The 21,750-nt window shown below is 41.5% G+C and overlaps 1 protein-coding gene across 2 annotated transcripts in view; it reads left to right on the forward strand.

Annotated features, from left to right (window-relative positions):
- The window catches only part of kcnh7 (potassium channel, voltage gated eag related subfamily H, member 7), a 90,620-nt gene that overhangs the window by 63,123 nt on the left and 5,747 nt on the right, over positions 1–21,750 (forward strand). For both annotated transcript variants that reach the window (XM_033980881.2, XM_055227315.1), the window contains 8 exons: positions 1,849–2,274; positions 11,761–11,992; positions 12,930–13,097; positions 13,240–13,439; positions 15,173–15,425; positions 19,839–20,044; positions 20,541–20,616; positions 21,300–21,563. In XM_033980881.2, the coding sequence (XP_033836772.1) occupies positions 1,849–2,274; positions 11,761–11,992; positions 12,930–13,097; positions 13,240–13,439; positions 15,173–15,425; positions 19,839–20,044; positions 20,541–20,616; positions 21,300–21,563 (1,825 nt within the window). The remainder of the gene's footprint in view (positions 1–1,848; positions 2,275–11,760; positions 11,993–12,929; positions 13,098–13,239; positions 13,440–15,172; positions 15,426–19,838; positions 20,045–20,540; positions 20,617–21,299; positions 21,564–21,750) is intronic.

Below are 21,750 nucleotides of genomic sequence, written 5' to 3' on the forward strand. Positions count from 1 at the left end.
CCGGCAAAGACGCCTACGAAGGTTTGAACTTTGAGAGAGTTTAAACGAGAGAGAAATGTGAGAAAATGTTAACGCCTGTGTGAGAAAAGTGTATAAAGTGTGTGGTGAGGGGTTTTACAGACAAAAACATAAAATAAAGCCGACTACTTCATGGATTTCGACTATTGCGGGTTATTTTTAGAACGTGATCCCCGCGATAAACGAGAGACCACTGTAAATATAAACAAATACAAAATAAATATCCTTCTATTCATAAAAAATGTGTACTTTTTGTGCTATATATGTTAAAAAAGTCTAATTTATAACAGTGTACGCAGACACTGGGTGAGGTGGGTTAAGTGTCTTGCCCAAGGACACAACAACAGCATTAATTCATCTGTGGGAAGCTGGGATTGCACCGCCAACGTGTGAGTCAGGAGAGATAGAGACGAGGAAAAAACGAGGAAGAGATGGAGCGACAAAAGATTAGAGAGAACAGAGAAATGGGAGGGGAGAAAACTGGAAGAATGAGGAGGAGAGAAGAGGAAAACAGACGACAGATGAAGGACAGAGTGGGGGAGACAGAAAAGAGGGGGAGAGCCGACCATTGATGTTTACGTTAACAGCGGGATTCAAACCGTCAACCTTCAGATCAGTGGAAAAACACTGGACCAACCGACTGAGCTAATGCTGTTTTATGTAACGCTTGACGGGAAACCCTTTTTACTGTGATATTTGCAAATGTCAACTGGGTGAATAATGGACATAATGGAGATTAACCACCTCCAAAACCTTTTAGGAGTAAACAAAAATCTAATGTTTAAAGGTCCTAAACTGTATTACACAAAATGGACCCGTGTGAGGTTTAATCCATATTATAATGCTCCTCAAAAACAGACCTGGAGTTGTGTTTTGTGTTTTCCAAAGCTCAAAATGCTCTGTTATTTATTTATTAATTTATGTTATTTTGTTTTATTTTACTACTGCTATTTACTTATTTTTTATTTGATTGTTTATTTATTTATTTATTTAATTTTATTTTACTACTGTTATTTATTTATTTTATATTTGATTGTTTATTTATTTTATTTGATTTTACTACTGTTATTTATTTATTTTTTATTTGATTGTTTATTTATTTTATTTTATTTTACTACTGTTATTTATTTATTTATTTATTTTTATTAATTTATTTATTTATCTATTTTTGTTGCATATTCTGTGGTTTGTGTTTTTTCCTGGTCGACTTCTGTGCCCGTGTTACTGCTTTCCATTATCACTTATTACGCTTACCACACTTAGCTACGGCTATTATTCTTATTTTATATATTTTGCTTTATTTTATTTATACTTTATTTATTTTTTTATTCATATGTGTATGGATATATGTATATATGTGAGCATATAGGCTGTAAAATGTTAAAATGCAATAAAAACTATGAATAATAATATTTAAAAAAATGCTCTTTTCCACTTGTGATGTCATGAAGTGGTAGTTTTCAAGTTTTAACAGCTAGTTTTTACCTTTTGTTTAGTAGAGATTGACAATTTTAGGACTGAAACGATCCAGATGATTCTAGAAATGAAGGCGTGTGGAGTTTAAAAACACAGTGGAGCACTTCCTGTATCGCCACATGATGACATCACAAGGTGGAACAGAGTGTTTTTTGGTGTTTGAGAAAAGAACGCAGCCTAAATATGTGGGATCTGTGCGTTTACACATGTGTGAATGAAGCAAAACTCGACTCCGGGTCTGTTTGTGACGAGGAAACGACATTAGAACATAGATTTTAAAAAAACGGCGTAATATGAGTCTTTTAAAATGAAAAATGGCGATAATAAAATACACTATTGTTGTTTTGTTTCTAGGTCCTGTCTCTGGGCGCAGATGTTCTTCCCGAGTACAAACTCCAAACCCCTCGTATCCACCGTTGGACTATACTTCACTACAGCCCGTTCAAAGCCGTGTGGGACTGGCTCATCCTCCTCCTGGTCATCTACACCGCCATATTCACGCCGTACTCCGCCGCCTTCCTCCTCAACGACATCGAGGAGCAGAAACGGCGGGAGTGCGGTTACTCCTGCTCCCCCCTCAATGTGGTGGACCTCATGGTGGACATCATGTTCATAGTTGACATTCTTATAAACTTCAGGACCACGTACGTCAACTGTAACGAGGAGGTCGTGAGTCACCCGGCGAAGATCGCGATTCACTATTTCAAAGGCTGGTTCCTTATAGACATGGTGGCGGCTATTCCGTTCGATCTGCTTATTTTTGGGTCCGGATCAGATGAGGTGAGATGGAAACTACATTTTTTTAATTTTAATAACTGTAAATGCTAATAATTGATCTGATATATCAATGTTTCTAGTGCTTTTCCTTAATTTTACATCCCAATATGGCAATATAGATCAACTTACAACAAAAAATACTTTAATAACATTGGTTTTTTTTATCTGTAACAGTTAAATGTAAAATGCATGTTTCCCTGACATTCATTAAAAAAATGATTATTATTTTTTTTATTTTATCCTTTTTTAAACTATACACATTTTTTGAACAACTGATTGAACCATTTGATACTGAAAAAATAAAACAAAATATAATTAAATTTAATTAAATATCAAATACAAAAATAAAATTAAATACACATCAAATGAATTAATGAAAATGAAATAAATATCAAAATGATACATTAAAATTAAATAAATATCAAATTAAAACATTAAAATTAAATAAATATTAAATTAAAACATTAAAATTAAATAAATACCGGTAAATAGTGTCTGTGTGAACCTTCAGTCGTCCAGATCTGATCCGGAGCAAAAGACGAAGTTTAAATCTGTCAAATGGGCAAATCGTTTTGTAGAAGTGAAGACATTTCGCTGCTCGTCCAAGACACTTCTTCAGTTCTGGTCAGATTAACTGAAACTGTAAACAGCTTTTGTCTCCAATTTCAGCTGAAACTGCCCCATTCAGCCTTTAACAATACAACCACAATAGTAGGGCCATTAAAGGTTGAATAGTGTAGTTTCAGTGTCGTTAGCTCCTCCCTTCAGAAAGATTTAAGGCAGCGTCCAGCAGGAATCTGACCAGAACTGAACTGACAGAAGCAACAAAACGTCTTCACTCCTACAACGATTTGTCCCGTTGACAGATTTAAACTTCGTCTTTTGCTTTACATAATTAGTGGACAATTAGCATAAATTAGCCGACATTACAACATGCACTCACGGGTCGTTCACAGGCCGTTCAGTCATCGAGCAAATGTGACAGTGGTTTATCAACGCTACTAATGTGATACACGAGCAACCTGCAGCAGCTGAAACATTCACAGGAGGCTAAACGTTCACAGAGAATAGCCTAAACGTTCACAGAGGAGGCTAAACGTTCACAGAGGAGCGTAAACGTTCACAGAGGAGCGTAAACGTTCACAGAGGAGACTAAACGTTCACAGAGGAGACTAAACGTTCACAGAGGAGACTAAACGTTCACAGAGGAGTCTAAAGGTTCACAGAGGAGCGTAAACGTTCACAGAGGAGGCTAAACGTTCACAGAAGAGGCTAAACGTTCACAGAGAATAGCCTAAACGTTCACAGAGGAGCCTAAATGTTCACAGAGGAGTTTAAACATTCACAGAGGAGGCTAAACGTTCACAGAGGAGACTAAACGTTCACAGAGGAGGCTAAACGTTCACAGAAGAGGCTAAACGTTCACAGAGAATAGCCTAAACGTTCACAGCGGAGGCTAAACGTTCACAGAGGAGCTTAAACGTTCACAGAGGAGACTAAACATTCACAGAGGAGACTAAACATTCACAGAGGAGACTAAACATTCACAGAGGAGACTAAACGTTCACAGAGGAGACTAAACGTTCACAGAGAATAGCCTAAATGTTCACAGAGGAGGCTAAAGGTTCACAGAGGAGCTTAAACGTTCACAGAGGAGTCTAAACGTTCACAGGGGAGTCTAAACATTCACAGAGGAGCTTAAACATTCACAGAGGAGGCTAAACGTTCACAGAGGAGGCTAAACGTACACAGAGTAGTGTAAATGTTCGCAGAGGAGCTTAAACGTTTGCAGAGGAGCTTAAACGTTCACAAGGAGCCTAAACGTTCACAGAGGAGCTTAACCGTTCACAGAGGAGCTTAAACGTTCACAGAGGAGCTTAAACGTTCACAGGAGACAACTAAATAATCTGACTCACCATGTGGCTCAGAAATATATCCTTTAGTATTACACAAACATCCCGATTCACTGTTTTATCGTCCGTTAGTGTAATGACTAAATAATAACAAAATAATAGACTTTTTCGATTCCTCTCACGTTTTTTTCCCCCCAAAACAATCATCGTCTTGTGTTTTTGATGCATCGCCCAAGACTTTACGTAAAAAAACAACAAATGTAGCAGCAGCAGATATTTTACTACTATAGATAAAAAAACAAAAAAACAAATATAATCATTTTTAGAGGGATGTTTCGGCTGCTGTAAACACACAAGCCCTGTCTCTTATAAATAAAACTTTACATATATTATTTTCAGTGTAAATATATGCACTCTTGGGGGCCCCCTGCTGGTGTCGGGGCCCTAAGCAGCTGCCCAATCTGCTTATACGCTGAACTGGCCCTGCTTATACACAGCAAATGTTAAAAAACATTATGCGGATGGTGCGATTTGTTAGTTCAGCAAAATATTAAATGTCACTCTCACTGATGGTAGCGCTTTTTCATTGTTGCTCTTTTGAAGACACAACGCCAAAGATCTGTGTATGTAAGACGTTGTTAAAAGTGTGCGCTCCCACAGCCCGCAGCGATCCATGTTTACGAGCTGTTTTCTTGGATTCATGGACTTCGCTTATCTGACTCCTGACTGTCACATCTGGTTCGCTCTGATCTCTTTTCACGAGAGCCAGACTGAACCGCCCGAAGCTGTACAAATCACTCCAAAAGGTCTCCGCTTCCCCAGCCATTTTGCCTGACGACTTATTCCATGTACGCCAATCGGAACGCCGTACAACGAAAGGAAGAAACGATTCTGTTTACGGGATGTGCTTAAAATGAAATCGTGATCGTGTTAGCAAGGTGACGCTAATAGTGTTTCCCAGTTACTAAATCTAGTCTTGATTCTATAAACAGACGTAGCTAACCCGCTAGCCGCTACGTTCCAAACAGGAAGTGAGCATGTGCGCGCTTCCGGCTCCATTAACCCGCCCCAAGCTCCATAACTCCTGCTGTCAGGTTCCTCATTTTGGTCTTAAAATGTTCGTACTAAGAGAAAACGCTCTGTTCCACCTTGTGATGTCATGAAGTGGCGATACAGGAAGTGCTTCATTGCGTTTTTAAACTCCATACAGCTTTATTAGATTAATTTTGGATGGTTGCAGCTCTGGAATTTCCAATCTCCACTGAACTAAAGGTTAAAACATAGCTATTAAAACTTGAAAACCACCACTCGATGACATCACAAGGTGGAACAGAGCGTTTTGAGTCATGGAGATGTAGACAGACTAATAAAGGGTTACTCGAACACGTATGAATGAAACATAACGCAGCTCAACACAAAAACCCTGCATATTTAAACTGAGTTCTTCTCTCAAACAGAAAACACTCCGTTCCACCTTGTGATGTCATCATGTGGTGATACAGGAAGTGCTCCACTGTGTTTTTAAACTCCACACACCTTCATTTCTAGAATCATTTTGGATCATTTCAGCTCTGGAATTTCCAATTTTAACTGAACTAAAGCATAAAACGTAGCTGTTAAAACTTGAAAACTACCAATTCATGACATCACAAGGTGGAACGGAGTGTTTTGAGATTTGGAAATGCAGACAGACTAATAATAAAGGGTTAACGCAACACAAAACACAACTCCAGGTCTGTTTTTGAGGCGGTAACAGCATTATAACATGACTTAAAGCTCACAAGAGTCAGTTTTGCGTGTTATAAGACCTTTTAAAGATCTTAGAATGGTCTGAATCTTTATCCACACGCTAAAGAAGTTAAATAAACGACTACAAAAAAACGTAAGCGATTCTTATTCTCTGCTAATTTTGTGCCAAAAAACGTTGGAAAATAAAGACGACTACTAAAAACATGCTCTCGAAATTGACTTTGAAGCCTTTTTCCTTTAATATCAAACAGGGGCCGGGCGTTGTAGTCTCGTGACAGCCCCACACTACCTCGGTTTGCGGAGTCATTATTTACTATTAGGTGTGCCGGGTGCGCGCGGGGCTGGCTGGCTGGCGGCGGGCGGCTGAGTGGCAGGTGCAGAGGCAGAGGCGACAGTTGAGCGATGCTTCGGCACAATGTATGCCCCTCGTCGCCCAACCAGATGACGGCAGCTCTGGCAGGATCGGTGTTCGGTTACAGCTCGTGTCCAAGCTCCCGTGTCCCGTGTGACAAAATCTTTCTATTTTTAGCTCCGCCCCCCCCCCCCCCACACACATCCCAATTACTGCTGTGCATCTCAAAATAACACCCAAGTCCATTTTTAGCGCTCGTCTTCGCACGATGTTTTAACTCAAAGGAACAGAGACAGCTGCTATTTTTAGGCTTCACAGTCTGCACCTTTGTTGCCTGGAAACCATCTCCGACAATATGTTTGGCTTTTGTGCTGATGTCGTCAGAAAGGTGGCAGGTGAGATAAGACTCGTTAGTTAGCGCGGGATTTATTGTGTCGTCGCGTTTGTGCATTACGTAAAGATAATTCTACGGGAGTTTTTCACGCACACTTTGATGCAAATTCCAGCTGATTTATTCAAAGGTTTTTTTCCGTAATATTCAAAGATAGTGCGATTTCTAGGCTTGTTGTTCAAACTACTTCGGCGGCGGAGCTAAACAAAGATAAGGCAGTACTTTCATTGTAACACACAGCCCCCTCAAGTCTCACTTTCCCTTCTCAAAGCATACGGAGAAGTGAACAACATTTACCAGGGCAGTGCGTCTGCTGCTCGTGTCTTTTATTTAATAGTGTGTTTTGCCTGAGAGCAGGTTGGAGTTTTGTTGTCTGTGGACTTGGATGTGTTTACACCACTTTGCTAACTAAATATTTCACAACTCTGGCTTGGAATCATTTGAATTGAAGGTATGAGTGATGATGATATAATGTCGAGTCGATGAAGAAACTAGTATTAAAGCTGCGTTTGTTGATACTGGAAAAACACGACACAGAATTGGACCTATCCGTAGTCGTCTGTGGGTGTAAGACCAATTATTTTTGGTTAATATTAAATCAGACCTATTCTACAGACTGGAATTTTCAGATTTTTTATCCATGTTCTTGTCCACATGTGTCAAACTCAAGGCCCGTGGGCAAAATGTGGCCCTCCGCATCATTTTACGTGGCCCTCGACAGGGTAAATTAAAAGATATGATGGTCTTAAAATGTGTTTGACACCTGTGTTCTAGTCGTTTCTTCTTATTTCACTCTGAAGTTGTATTTGGAGTGATTCATGTTTGAGTGTAATCTTTAATCGCTTATTTTCAAGACGCCATCTTGCAAATCTGCCCCCGTTTTCACCTCCACCTGTGACACGCCCACTGTGACGTCCACACTTCCTTCTCCAGTTTTATTTTCTTAATCGTTGATACTCATAGGATTTGGCAGCGTCGCATCGTCATTTTGGTACAAATTTTTAAAATGTGCCGCTCTCATGTGACGCGCAGTTATCCATCTTTGTCGTGATGACGATTACGCCGACGTCAGCTCCCACTGGACACCGCAGTTTTCTAAAGCGGAAGTGAGCGGATTTGTTTCTTTTATTAAGTCGTTTTAAAATACATGTGTGTGGAGAAAGAGGAGAGGTATAGAAGAACTTTTAATCCAAGATCTCATGACTGTTTCCGTCTAAAAACTGTCCGCGCTCGAACTGAAATGGGATAAAAAAGCCATGCTTCCCAAAAATGGAACAGATTTGAAGCACATTAAAACTGGAGCCGCTGCAGCACTTTAATAATGTGGAGAAAAAACATTTAGTCCTGGTTTACTCCTGGTTTAGTCCTGGTTTAGTCCTGCTTTAGTCCTGGTTTAGCCCTGGTTTAGTCCTGCTTTAGCCCTGGTTTAGTCCTGCTTTAGTCCTGGTTTACTCCTGGTTTAGTCCTGGTTTAGTCCTGCTTTAGTCCTGGTTTAGCCCTGGTTTAGTCCTGCTTTAGTCCTGCTTTAGCCCTGGTTTAGTCCTGCTTTAGTCCTGGTTTAGCCCTGGTTTAGTCCTGCTTTAGTCCTGCTTTAGTCCTGCTTTAGTCCTGGTTTAGCCCTGGTTTAGTCCTGGTTTAGTCCTGCTTTAGTCCTGCTTTAGTCCTGCTTTAGTCCTGGTTTAGCCCTGGTTTAGCCCTGGTTTAGTCCTGCTTTAGTCCTGCTTTAGTCCTGCTTTAGTCCTGGTTTAGCCCTGGTTTAGCCCTGGTTTAGTCCTGCTTTAGTCCTGGTTTAGCCCTGGTTTAGCCCTGGTTTAGCCCTGCTTTAGTCCTGCTTTAGTCCTGGTTTAGCCCTGGTTTAGTCCTGGTTTAGTCCTGCTTTAGTCCTGCTTTAGTCCTGCTTTAGTCCTGCTTTAGTCCTGGTTTAGTCCTGGTTTAGTCCTGGTTTAGTCCTGCTTTAGCTCTGCTTTAGTCCTGGTTTAGTCCTGGTTTATAATCACACCTGCTCCTGTTTTTAATGTTTTAAATCGTGTGTGTTTTTGTTTGTATTGGAGGAAAGAGACTGTGGTACTTTCACTGACCTCAAGATAAATTAAATATGATTAAATATTGGTGCTTATCTTTACTCCGTGTGGTCAGCGTGTTCTGCAGTTCTTCCTGGTCCAAAGTAGAGACCAGATCACTTCCACCTCACCTGTTTCTTCGTATAATTCTTCTCACTTGCGCCGCTCGCTTGTCAGTGAAAGAGCGAGCAGACCGGACGCAGCGGAGTGAGTGATAGCCGTTATTTAGGTGCAGAGTTTGGGAGGACGAAGGCTTTTTTAATGAAGCCATCAAACACAGCTACGCCGCACTTCCTCACCGTGATGGATGACGAGCCCCTTTTTTAAACCTCAAATCCAATACTTCTCCCTCTTTGTGTTTACTTACACACATGTTGTTACCGAGCACATGCGAGGCTGCTGTTGCTAAAGGAGGCAGCGAGTGATGTCTTCCCCTGGGATATTAACTCTAATTGTCTCACACAATAGGGAGAGGAAAGACCCATTAGCTTCTTCTTCAACTCTACTTCTTTTGTTTACAAATTGTGCGGCGCTAAATAGCCGTGTGTATCGTGTACTGGCCCCGTCTAAATGTAGTTTTTCATACGAGGAGTCAGGGGCGGTGCCAGGGGGGGGGGGGGGGGGGTTCAGGGGGTAATAGCCTCTCCTAGACTGGCCAGTCCTCGGTCTAGTCCTGGTTTAGTCCTGGTCTAGTCCTGGTTTAGTCCTGCTTTAGTCCTGGTCTAGTCCTGGTTTAGTCCTGCTTTAGTCCTGCTTTAGTCCTGCTTTAGTCCTGGTTTAGTCCTGGTTTAGTCCTGGTCTAGTCCTGGTTTAGTCCTGGTTTAGTCCTGCTTTAGTCCTGGTTTAGTCCTGGTCTAGTCCTGGTCTAGTCCTGCTTTAGTCCTGCTTTAGTCCTGGTTTAGTCCTGGTTTAGTCCTGGTCTAGTCCTGGTTTAGTCCTGGTTTAGTCCTGCTTTAGTCCTGGTTTAGTCCTGGTCTAGTCCTGGTCTAGTCCTGCTTTAGTCCTGCTTTAGTCCTGGTCTAGTCCTGGTCTAGTCCTGGTATAGTCCTGGTTTAGTCCTGCTTTAGTCCTGGTTTAGTCCTGGTCTAGTCCTGGTCTAGTCCTGGTCTAGTCCTGGTTTAGTCCTGCTTTAGTCCTGCTTTAGTCCTGCTTTAGTCCTGCTTTAGTCCTGCTTTAGTCCTGGTTTAGTCCTGGTTTAGTCCTGGTCTAGTCCTGGTCTAGTCCTGGTTTAGTCCTGGTTTAGTCCTGGTCTAGTCCTGGTCTAGTCCTGGTATAGTCCTGGTTTAGTCCTGCTTTAGTCCTGCTTTAGTCCTGGTTTAGTCCTGGTCTAGTCCTGGTCTAGTCCTGGTCTAGTCCTGGTTTAGTCCTGCTTTAGTCCTGCTTTAGTCCTGGTTTAGTCCTGGTTTAGTCCTGCTTTAGTCCTTGTTTAGTCCTTGTTTAGTCCTGCTTTAGTCCTGCTTTAGTCCTGGTTTAGTCCTGGTCTAGTCCTGCTTTAGTCCTGCTTTAGTCCTGCTTTAGTCCTGCTTTAGTCCTGCTTTATTCCTGGTTTAGTCCTGGTCTAGTCCTGCTTTAGTCCTGGTTTACTCACCTCCATTGCTCGTCCAAACAAATATCTCTGGCTCCGCCCCTGCCAGAAACAAAAACCTTTGTTTTGTTTTTCTATTCCTTTTACAAAGCAAAGTATTTTTGGTTCTGTTGTTAAAATCTGGCCAGTTTTCCACAAATGCAGCCAGTAAATGAGTCACTACGTTGGCCACCTTTTCCCTCGCGCGCTGAACTGCCACCACGAGCGTCCCCGAGTCCAGTCCGTTCATCTTTAGTGTCGTAGCGCTGAGTCGGTCGAGTTGTTTTGACAGTGAGAGATTCTTGGTCCTTGGACGATGTCTGCGCAAGTCCGCTGACCCACTGGCCTGTGATTGAAGCACTCGGAGCTACAGACCCCCCAAAGTGAATAATCCCAGCGTAAAACTCGTAACCCTGACCTTTGAATACTCTATAAAAACACCCAAAACATTTTTATCGTCAATATTTCAAAGAGTTTGTGAAATAGAGCCTTGAAAATGAAGCAGAACGAGTCTCCTGTGTCTTCTCCAGTTCCATAACTCAACTGTCGATCTCAGGCCTGTCCACAGAAATTTTGGGGCCCGGGGAAAGACGACGTAAATGGGCCCCCCTTTAATGTAAATTAATAGGTAGAAGTTCCAATTCTGGACCTCTAAGACCTTGGGGACCTGGACAACAGAGCGTTTTGCAACCCAGAACATGCACCATAAATCAAATCCTTCATCTAGGGTAGTCCTGACCAAACTTAGCAGCGAGATCACTGCTCCTGACGAGGTTCCTGGGTGGTATCGAGGAACGGGTCAAATGCAGAGGACTCATTTTGCTGCGGGGACAATAAAGTGCACCTCAACCTTAACCTTAACCTTAACCTTAACCTGTCAACTCCGCTGGGCGATCTATAGACGATGATCCACGGTATGGCTTAAACTTGCAAAAAAAAACCACAATCTTACCAGGAGTGGGGCAGCTCTCCACAGATCTGGCTTGTGACTAGGTCTGTTGGTAGCTCTTGCTTGTTTTTCATACAGATACGATAAGTTTAATGCTAAAGATCGACTGTTTTAATGTGTTTTCTCATGACAGATGCCGATCCTGATTGATTAGAATCCAGAGCGATACGTTTTTGGGCAAATGTGGGCAAATATGTAACACGGATTTTTGATATTTTTGATATTTAACCGATTACAAACTCATTTACCGCGCTGTTAACTACAAATCGGATAAGAGAGCTGCGAGTCGCCTTCCTCTTCGCGCTAAAATGTTCAAACGCTGCTTTATGAAACTGGTTTAGGCAGAAGATCGACCAAAACAAAACATCTGTCTTTGCTGGAGATTTAAGGCCGATAATGCCATAGTGTGGAACATTCCAGGTAAAGCAGCAACATCTAGACGAGCAAATGGTGTGGACCCCAGAAGAGAACCCAAGAACCCCAAGAAAACCCAAGAGACCGATAGTATTTGAAAACCGTGAGACGTTTTGAGCTCGTTTTTAACTTTGTCGTGTATTTCCTCTTCTTCTAGACGACCACTCTGATCGGTTTGCTCAAGACGGCGCGGCTCCTTCGGCTGGTACGTGTGGCCCGCAAACTGGACCGATACTCGGAGTACGGCGCCGCTGTGCTCATGCTGCTCATGTGCATCTTCGCCCTCATCGCGCACTGGTTAGCCTGCATTTGGTACGCCATCGGCAACGTGGAGAAGCCGTACTTAGAGCATAAAATCGGATGGTTGGACAATTTGGGCGTGTCCATTGGTAAGTTCATGTTTTATTTATTTATTTTAACACTGGATGGAAATAAATCTTGTGACGTTGCAGAAGCTTCCACCAAGAAGTGCAGCCATATATTGGTAGTGTGTATATATATTTAAACGGACGTAGCTAACCTGCTAGCTGCTGCGCTCCAAACAGGAAATGATCATGTGCGCACTTCCTGTGTCCCTTCATTTTGGTCTTAAATGTTCGTATTAACCCTCTACATGATCCTGGGATTCATTTTTTTGGGTTATTTGGAATTTATTGTTATTTATTTAAGTTGTTTTTTGAGTTATTTTGAGTTGATTTGTTTTTTTCTTATTTTTGGTTTATTTATGGGTTTTTTTTTGTTATTTTGAGTTTTTTTTCCCCTTATTTTTAGTTTATTTATTTATATGTATTTTTTTGTTATTATGATTTTTTATTTTTTTTTAGTTATTTGGAGTTTTTTGTTATTTATTTACTTTTGTTATTTTGAGTTGGAGTTTTTTTGTTTTTTTTTAGTTATTTTGAGGTTTTTTCCTCTTATTTTTAGTTTATTTATTTATATGTTATTGGATTTTTTGCTATTTTGAGGTGTTTTTTTTGGGTTTTTTTTTTTTTTTTTTTTTTTTTTTTAAAGAGTTATTTTGAGTTGGGGTTGTTTCCCTTATTTTTAATTTATTTATTTATTTATATGTATTTTTGTTATTTTGAGTTTTGTTTTGTTTTTTGTTTGGTTGTTTTTGTTTGGTTTTTTTTTTTTTGGGGGGGGGGTTATTTCGTTATTATGTCTGTAACTCAAGATATGAACATTAATAACCAGTTTAAGCTGTAAATCAGACGAGAAATTACTATAATAATAAATGATTCAATATCAGTTACACAGACCAACCTCAAAACAACAAAACTATAAACTCTTGAATACAACTTTTTACCCGTTTGTTTTTCTGCAAAGGTAAAAAATACAACTACAGTGACCCCAGCTCGGGCCCGTCCATCAAAGACAAGTACGTCACGGCGCTGTATTTCACCTTCAGCAGTCTGACGAGCGTGGGCTTCGGAAACGTCTCCCCCAACACCAACTCCGAAAAGATCTTCTCCATCTGTGTCATGCTCATTGGATGTGAGTGACAGCCCAGTTATGAATCACACTGTTTCACTCTCTGTTTATTTATGCCAATTTCAAGGGCGATTTTTGTGCTTTGATCGCATTTAGTGTGGCGAAAATACACGTCTGAATGTCCTTCGTGTTTTTTTTTTTGCAGCTTTAATGTACGCTAGCATCTTCGGTAACGTGTCGGCGATCATCCAGAGGTTATACTCGGGCACGGCCAGGTATCACCTCCAGATGCTGAGGGTCAAAGAGTTCATTCGCTTCCATCAGATCCCAAACCCGCTGAGGCAGAGGCTGGAGGAGTATTTCCAACACGCCTGGACCTACACCAACGGCATCGACATGAACATGGTGCGTGAACGTGGCGCGGCTGTTTTAAAACAATGTTCTACCTGATCTTTTTGTGCTACCTGGATCTTTTTCTGCTTTTCATTTCTGATTATCTTGTCCCCTGTAACGCTCTTACCACAACAACACCACCACGAAGCTCCTCCGTAGGCACAGTATTCTGTTCTATATGACTTTACTCCAAGTCGGAGTCAGAGTTTCCTGCTCTAACTGTGGCTGCGTCGAGCTGATTGTGTCTGTGTTTCTTATATGAGTTTGTCTTTTGCATGTCTGCCTCATGTCCAATGGAACGGCCCACACTCCGGTAAGAGCAGGAGGTACAGCTGTGTTCACACTTCATCTGCTGTGCTTCATTTTCATAGTGGAATGCAGTAGTTTTATGTACATGAACACTCCCCAAGCCCAGTGTACTTTGCATGTGAGTGAAGGGCACGTTCCTGCGTTCCGCTGGGATCACAATAACTTGATGTAAATGGTTCCCGTGGTGCCACATTATGAATGAGTTCCCCGTCGCGTGCATGTCAATGAGAAAACAGAAACACTGAGGCTTCCCTCCAGGCCACACTCGTGTGTGACTGATACACCAGTGTGTGCTGTGCCTCCGGGTCCTTCTGCATGAAACGAGTGTGTTTAAGGCCTGGTCTGTGTGGTAGAGTGAATCACGCCCGCGCGAGTGGGCCGCCGTGCCGGGCGCTGCCAGCTTCTCCTCCCTCTGTGGGAGGTTTGGCTGCTGCCTCAGCGACAGCACCTGTGCTTGCCAAATGTTGTTCAGTCTTTCCTTTCCAAATCTCCTGATCAGTTTTTGTTCTGAGAAACAAAGAGCCTGTCAGAGCCCAAACCAGTTCACACTGAACTTCTTCTGTGAACTATTGTGGAAACGCAGGATGTGTTTTCTTGTTTCTTCGTCCCTTGTGTTCTGAGCCCCTCTCCTGTCTCCAGTGTGTATCGTTTTTGTGTCAAATATCCAAAATGTCCTGATTTAAGTCCACAGAGCTCTCATTTTGTCCTTGTATCTTTGTCTCAAAAGGGTAAGTGTTTAAGTCTTTACTCTGGGTGTTTGGTGTTGGAGCTGTGACAAAGAGCATGTCCCGATGCAACGTAAAAGTAGGAAACTCCTACAGTTTGCACTGAGTGTGTCCTGTTCCTCCATGTTGTGTCTTTGCTGTAAAAAGATGCAGATTATTGCAGATTATTTCTGCTACAGAAGGTTTTGAGAAGAAGGAAAGAACACAGATGGCAACCAAACGATTGAGTAATGTCAATGTGAAAGTGAAAGTGCATCGTGAACTCAGGACAAACACACACACACACACACACACACACACACACACACACACACACACAGACAGACAGACAGACACACACAGACACACACAGACCCTCACAGTCTCACTCTGCACACACACACACACTCCGTCTCACTCTGCTCACACACTCCGTCTCACTCTGCACACACACACACTCCGTCTCACTCTGCTCACACACACAGTCTCACTCTGCACACACACACACACACACACACCCCGTCTCACTCTGCACACACACCCCGTCTCACTCTGCTCACACACACACACACACACACACCCTCCGTCTCACTCTGCTCACGCACACCCACACACACCCCCTCCGTCTCACTCTGCTCACGCACACACACACACACACACACACCCTCCGTCTCACTCTGCTCACACACACACACACACACACTCCGTCTCACTCTGCTCACTCTGCTGCAGGTCCTAAAGGGGTTTCCCGAGTGCCTTCAGGCGGACATCTGCCTCCACCTGAACAAGACGCTGCTCCACGACTGTAAGGCGTTCAGAGGAGCGTCTAAGGGCTGTCTGCGCGCTCTGGCCATGCGCTTCAAGACCACGCACGCCCCCCCCGGAGACACCCTGGTCCACAGCGGGGACGTGCTCACCGCGCTCTACTTCGTGTCCCGCGGCTCCATCGAGATCCTCAAGGAAGACGTGGTCGTGGCCATATTGGGTGAGTATTCGCCGCCATCGCCATTCGGGTTGTATAATTTTGTGTGGAGCTGCCGATCTACACGGACAGAGCAGTTTTAAAGCTTCACAGAGAATCAGCGCAGTGTTGAACATTGAACATTTGACAAAAAACAACCTACTTTATTTACCGTATTTTCTGGAGTATAAGTCGCACCAGCCAAAAAATGCATAATAAAGAAGAAAAACACATGTATAAGTCGCATTTTTTGGGGGAAATTTATTTTACAAAATCCGAGACCAAGAATAAACATTTTATCTTTAAAGACAAGTTATAATAATGAGAATAAAACGTCGAACAGCAGTCTGAATATCAGTACATCACGCTAACGCAACACATTATATTTACTCAGCGACATGAAGCACAGACAGAACTGAACACGTGTCTGGTTTGTTAACGTAAAATATTAACAGTTAATCACATAAATAAAGCAGAAAAAACAACAACAAGTTTACTCTGGATCTCACTCCAAATCGATAAATCGGTTAAGTTCTTCATCGTCGGTGTCACTTCTGAACAAATCCACCAACTCTGGAGGAAGATGAAGCGCTGAATAACATTTTCTTTCGTTCAGTGTTTCTCAGACGTCTTTTAAATCACCGCAATGTTGAAATTTTAAATGTTCAGCGGTACAAGAGGAGTAGATACGGGTGCACAGGCCTAGAGCGCCCTCGTGTGGTCGTCACTGTGACAATAACGAAAACGTGAAGTTATATATTTGAATAATTTCACATATAAGTCGCGTCTGAGTATAAGTCGCACCCTTGGACAGCAATGAACCGAAGCGCGACTTATAATCAGGAAAATACGGTCATATTTTAGCACCGAAACTTCTTGAATTTAAATTTTAAAAAGTGGGCGGGGCTGAATAATGACGCGTTTAAAGTCTTGATGATATTTAATGAGTGCATTTTGTTGTCGGTGTGAAGGTTTTTACCGGTTTGAGTAAAGAAATCACGTCGTAACACAGATTTATAAGGGTTTCGCGTTAGTCCGGAGCGTTGTCGAGTTTAAAGGCGTGTTTAAACGGCGTGTTCTCATTAAAGCGCGCTCGGAGCAGACGCGGCGGGGGGGGTCCGTGTTCTGCTTTGTCACGGCCCGGGCTGCGGCTCAGAGCCCTGTTGGGTGTGTTGTAATAACTAACTTCAAATCAATGCTGCCTCACAGTCGTACTCCACATAAAAGACTCGGAAACGCACTGAAGTTTAGCTAAAAGGAGCCGCGGGGTAAGATGGAGGAGCTCAGCAGACGATTTTTTATTTCATTTCATTTGTTCGTTTATATTTTTAGCAAATACTGTTGAAATCCAGTCTGTGTTAGCGGATTTGTGCGAGATATTACGCAAGTTATAAAAATGAGATGTAAAGATGATGTTCAGAGGTGGAAGAAGTACTCAGATTAGTTACTGAAGTAAAAGTATCACATGAAAAAATATACTTAAGTAAAAGTATTAAAGTACCTAGTTAAAAATGTGCTTCAGGAGTAAAAAGTAAAGTGTAAATGTCGTGATATTGATCAAAAATGAGACATATTTTGGTCACAATAACAATGCAAATCAATGTTTTTAATTTTTCTTTTGAATTTTGTGTATTTATTTTTGTTTGTTTATTTTTGAGTATTTATTTGTTGTTGTTTTTTTGTTTATTCTTGCGTTTTTTGGCATATTTATTTTATTTTTTGTTTATTTTTGTGTATTTATTTTTGTTTCGCTCAAAGCCGAAGCTTCAACTCGAAAATTTTAGTCAGGATTTTACCACGAACTTGGTAAAAATAAATCCTCAAATCAGATGAAAAGTACTTTTTACTTTCTAGGCTAGTTCAAAAATGTATTGGAGTAGGAAGTACAGATACTGCTCTCAAATGTACTCGAGTAAAAGTAAAAAGTATCCATGGAAAAATGTACAAATACCTAAAAATTCAACTTAAGTACATGACTTTACTACTTGTACTTCATTACCTTCTTCCTCTGGTTCTGAATGCTCCTTTTACACAATAAACCGTCGACTTTTATGATAAATATATATATATATATATTTGATCTTGATAAAATGTAAATGTAATGTAATAAAAGTGTTTCCATGACAACAAGAGACTTTTAACAATATACACACAGTGGTCGAAGAAGTACTGCATTTTGTTACAGATACTGGAGCAAAAAATAGTTGCGTAAAAGTATTAAAGCGCTTATTTAAAAAGTACTTAAAGTGTAAAAAGTAAAAGTATTTCACGCAGATTTTTTAGGTCTTATAAAGTTTCAAATGTGGTGATTTTGATAAAGATTTGAGCAGAATTTCCATTTTTTTCTGTCTATTTTTATTTGTTGTAGTAAAAAGTAAGTAAAGAGTACCTAAAAATTCAACTTTACTACTTGTATTTGTACTTCATTACCTTCCACTCAAACTATTATATTTATTTTATTCTGAAGGTAAAATAAACGTGATTATGTCGTGCTCATGTAGTACAGTCGCTCACATATTCCTCGTAGCGTATCCGTCGTGTTCCTCGTCCTGGCGTCGGACCCATAACGCCAAACTGAGCACGCTCTGCTCCGCCCCGCGGCCGCCAGTGTAGGTCATTTGTGACTAAACTGGTCCGTGTGAGGCTTGTGTTTTCAGACAGCGGTTTTTCCTCTGGGCTTTTTCACATGGTCACGCTGTCACCGTGTACTGTACTACACCGCGTCCAGTCCTGCTGTAGTTACTTTAATTTTATTCTATTTTGTGTTTGCTGACTGACCTGGAATCACCCTCACGCCAAGTCTGAAGAAATTAGGAAATATTTTGGGTTTAGTTTTTCCGGTTTGGATTGTGGTTGCGATGAGCTGTGTGATTTTCTTTCTTTCTTATTTATTTATTTAATTTTTATTTATATGTATTTATTTCTTTATTCATTTATTTATGTATTATTATTTTATTTGTATTTATTTTTTGTATGTATTATTTTATTTTTATGTCTTTATTTATTCCTTTATTTATTTTATGTTTATGTATTTATTTATGTATTATTATTTTATTTTTATTGATTTATTTCTTTATTTCTTTCTTTATTTATTATTCTTTTATTTTTTTATTTATTATTTTATGTGTATGTCTTTATTTATTCATTCATTTATTTATTTATTTATTTGTCAGGGACCGTGCACAATTTCATTACTCTCACAAAACAAAAAATGATGGCTGCTGCTTTCCATCTGCAGACCCTGAGCAGCTGAACTCACATTTAAAATACACATTTCATCACAATTACATTATAAAACAATTAGTTCATTATTAATATTAGCAGTTAAATATAATAAAATGCCCCCGTGTCCAGTACATGATGTTTCCTTCAGTCCAAACCAATATAAAAATGATTCTGTGCAGGTTTTTACAGTTGAACAGAACAGAACAAATGAACTAGACGTGGATGTGGACACGTTTTTGATGATCTAAAATGTACTTTTTCAAATTTCTAGTCAGATTATCCTGGTGTCCACATATGAGAACATTAAACTGACACTGAAAGACGACAGAAAAGTTTAACACTTTATAGTTTAGATTCAGCATGGACTTTGTTAAAGGCACAATTGTTGTTTTTACTCAGGACAAATGTCGCCGTGTTCAGGTTCTTAATAAATAAATAATTTTTGCAAATCATGAATCAAATGTTCTATCAAAATTATTCAAACGTAAAACCAATGTCCTCATATGTGGACATCATTTTTCTCATAATGTAAAGAGATAATTGTTTATTTTTACACTCATCAGGTTCAAATCAGCTCAAAAAACAAAGAGAAATTAAGAAACTCATGAAAGAGCCCGAGTCTTAGGAGTTTAATCCTTTTTTCCAGTGTAGGTGGAGCTGAATTATTAATCATTTTGAATAAATTTCTTAGATTTTAAGACAAAATTAAATTGTCGTAACTGGATATTTTACATTTACTCAGGATATGACTGTGGTGAACGAAGGTTTTTTGGGGGGGATTTACATAAATATCATTGGTCCAGCGTCACAATCACTGACCCGCAGATTGACGGTGCGATTCCAGCTCGCACAAATCAATACTGCCGTTGTGTCCTTGCGCAAGACACTTAACCCAACTGTGTCTCCCTGTCGTTACGTGAACATTTATACTATTTTGTGTTCACGGACCTGGATTACTCTTAACTTAAGTCGGAAAAAAATTGGAAAAACGTTGGGTTACATTTTCCTCGACGGGATTGTGGTTGCGATGAGCTGCGTGATTTTAATTTTAAAATCTAAATTCTGTTCAGGAAGCATCTTTAGATTGAAACATAAACTACTAAACTAACACAAGACTCAGTTGGTAGAGCGTTTTTTACCCAAAGATCTGATTTAACACTTAACTAAAGCTTCTCGTGGTTTTGTTTATTGTAATTCGTCTCTTTTTTTTAGGGAAGAACGACATTTTTGGAGAGATGATCCACCTCTTTGCCAAACCTGGGAAATCGTGCGCGGACGTGCGAGCCCTGAGCTACTGCGACCTCCACACCATCCAGAGGGAGGAGATCCTGGAGGTGCTGGACATGTACCCGGAGTTTGCTGATCACTTTTTCACCAATCTGGAGCTGACCTTCGACCTCCGAGATGAGAACGCTAAAGTAATAACCGTCTCTAGCTGCGTATAATCATTGTGTGTGTGTGTGTGTGTGCGGTCGTGAAGGTCCCATATGAGCTTTAAACACGTCCTTTAAGTGAAATAACTCGCCTTCACTTGAGTCGAAATGTTTTTATTCAGTCGTTCTGCTGCTCGTCTTTATCACGGAGCATGAGGCATTATGGGATATGTAACAGAACTCCGGTCAAAGCTGGTGTGTGTGAAGAACTTAGAACAACGGCTGTCACATCATTTGTGCAGTGGACATATGCGCAGAGCCCGTGGCAGCATGTTAGCTAGAGGCATGTGTACGTCTATAAAAAGACAGCTCTTTTGTCTTGTATTTGCTGCAGTGTGAGGACCAGAATGACAAACAGAGGGATAAGTACGAGACGCAGCGGTAAAGTTATAATCAAAAACCCAAAACCCGCAGAGACGCACAGTCCTGTTTGTGCAGTGTGTTGTGTTTTGTGCTCATGGTTTTTCTTCTTCACTTTCAGACTTATCCCAAACGCAGCAGCACAGATGAAATCAGGTGTCGGCGGCGGATTTCGTACAGAAGGAAGTTTTCCACAGGTCAGACACAAACCCACATTTATTTGATTCCATTTTTAAAGGTTGAATATCTGTGTTACATGTGACAGTGTAAATGTAGTTGAAACCCTGCTCCTCTTTAAAGTGCGGCCTGTTTTATCTGTGACAGCAGCGTCACACCTGAGCTCGACACACGTCCACACACACAAACACAGAGCCGCCCTCAGAGCTGAGCCAATGACACGATGAGCCGCTCGGACCGCAGAGCAGTGCACTGTGGGAGCTTTTGTAATTTGACTTCTAACAGCCGGGAGCCTTGGGACGGGATGTAGCGCCGCCGCACAGCAGTACTCAGCAGTTTGGCTTCGATTTAGGCAAATCTAATTGGTCGCCATGGTTACAGGGCCTCGGAGCACATCTCCCAATATAACACGAGAAGAACAGAGGATGTACCACTCTCTCTATCTCCATCTGCAGCTGGCACCACCTGCCATGTGTCACTGAGCTCTGTGTGATTCAAGAGGAAAAGCAGATCTGCCGTTTGCTCAGTGACACAGCACAGGCCCATTATCTGTTTACAATCAAAGCCATGTGTAAAAGTGTCATTCACACGTCCTCATTTCACCCTAAAGACAAACACACTTCACCTGTTGTCAACACTGATCCGGCCCAGCGTCCCGTAGGAAGCGCTCGCTGCCTCCGCCTCATTACCGTGTCTCCCACAGGCTCCAACAACAAGACGCCACTGGCCACATACTGCGGCGGCCGGAATCAGCGCCACGCGTACGCCTCGTCCGCCGCCGACGACGGAGGAGGGTCTGCGGAGGAGGGGGAGGAGGAAGAGGAAGAGGAGGAAGAGGAGGAGGAGCAGAGGCCTCTGTGTTCAGGGGTGCTGGGTTACCCCGTCGTCCGGGACCATCCTCTGGGGCTGGGACTTAGCTCTGCGCCAGGCGAGACCGGAGGCGCCGCCCAGGGCCAGCCGTTTAAAGGTGAACACACACACACGCTGTCGTTAGATTCTTCTAGATGCAAAACAAACAAAGCGGCCGTGCGGCTCCAGAGACGCCTAAGCCCCCGAGAGCAAAGTCACACCTATTAAAAATCAAACGAGGCTTATGTGTAATAGGGATACAACCCTAAACCCGCACGGCGATGAAATGTAAGAGGATTATACGC

This window comes from Periophthalmus magnuspinnatus, chromosome 2 (assembly GCF_009829125.3).
Source record: "Periophthalmus magnuspinnatus isolate fPerMag1 chromosome 2, fPerMag1.2.pri, whole genome shotgun sequence".
NCBI lineage: Eukaryota > Metazoa > Chordata > Actinopteri > Gobiiformes > Gobiidae > Periophthalmus > Periophthalmus magnuspinnatus.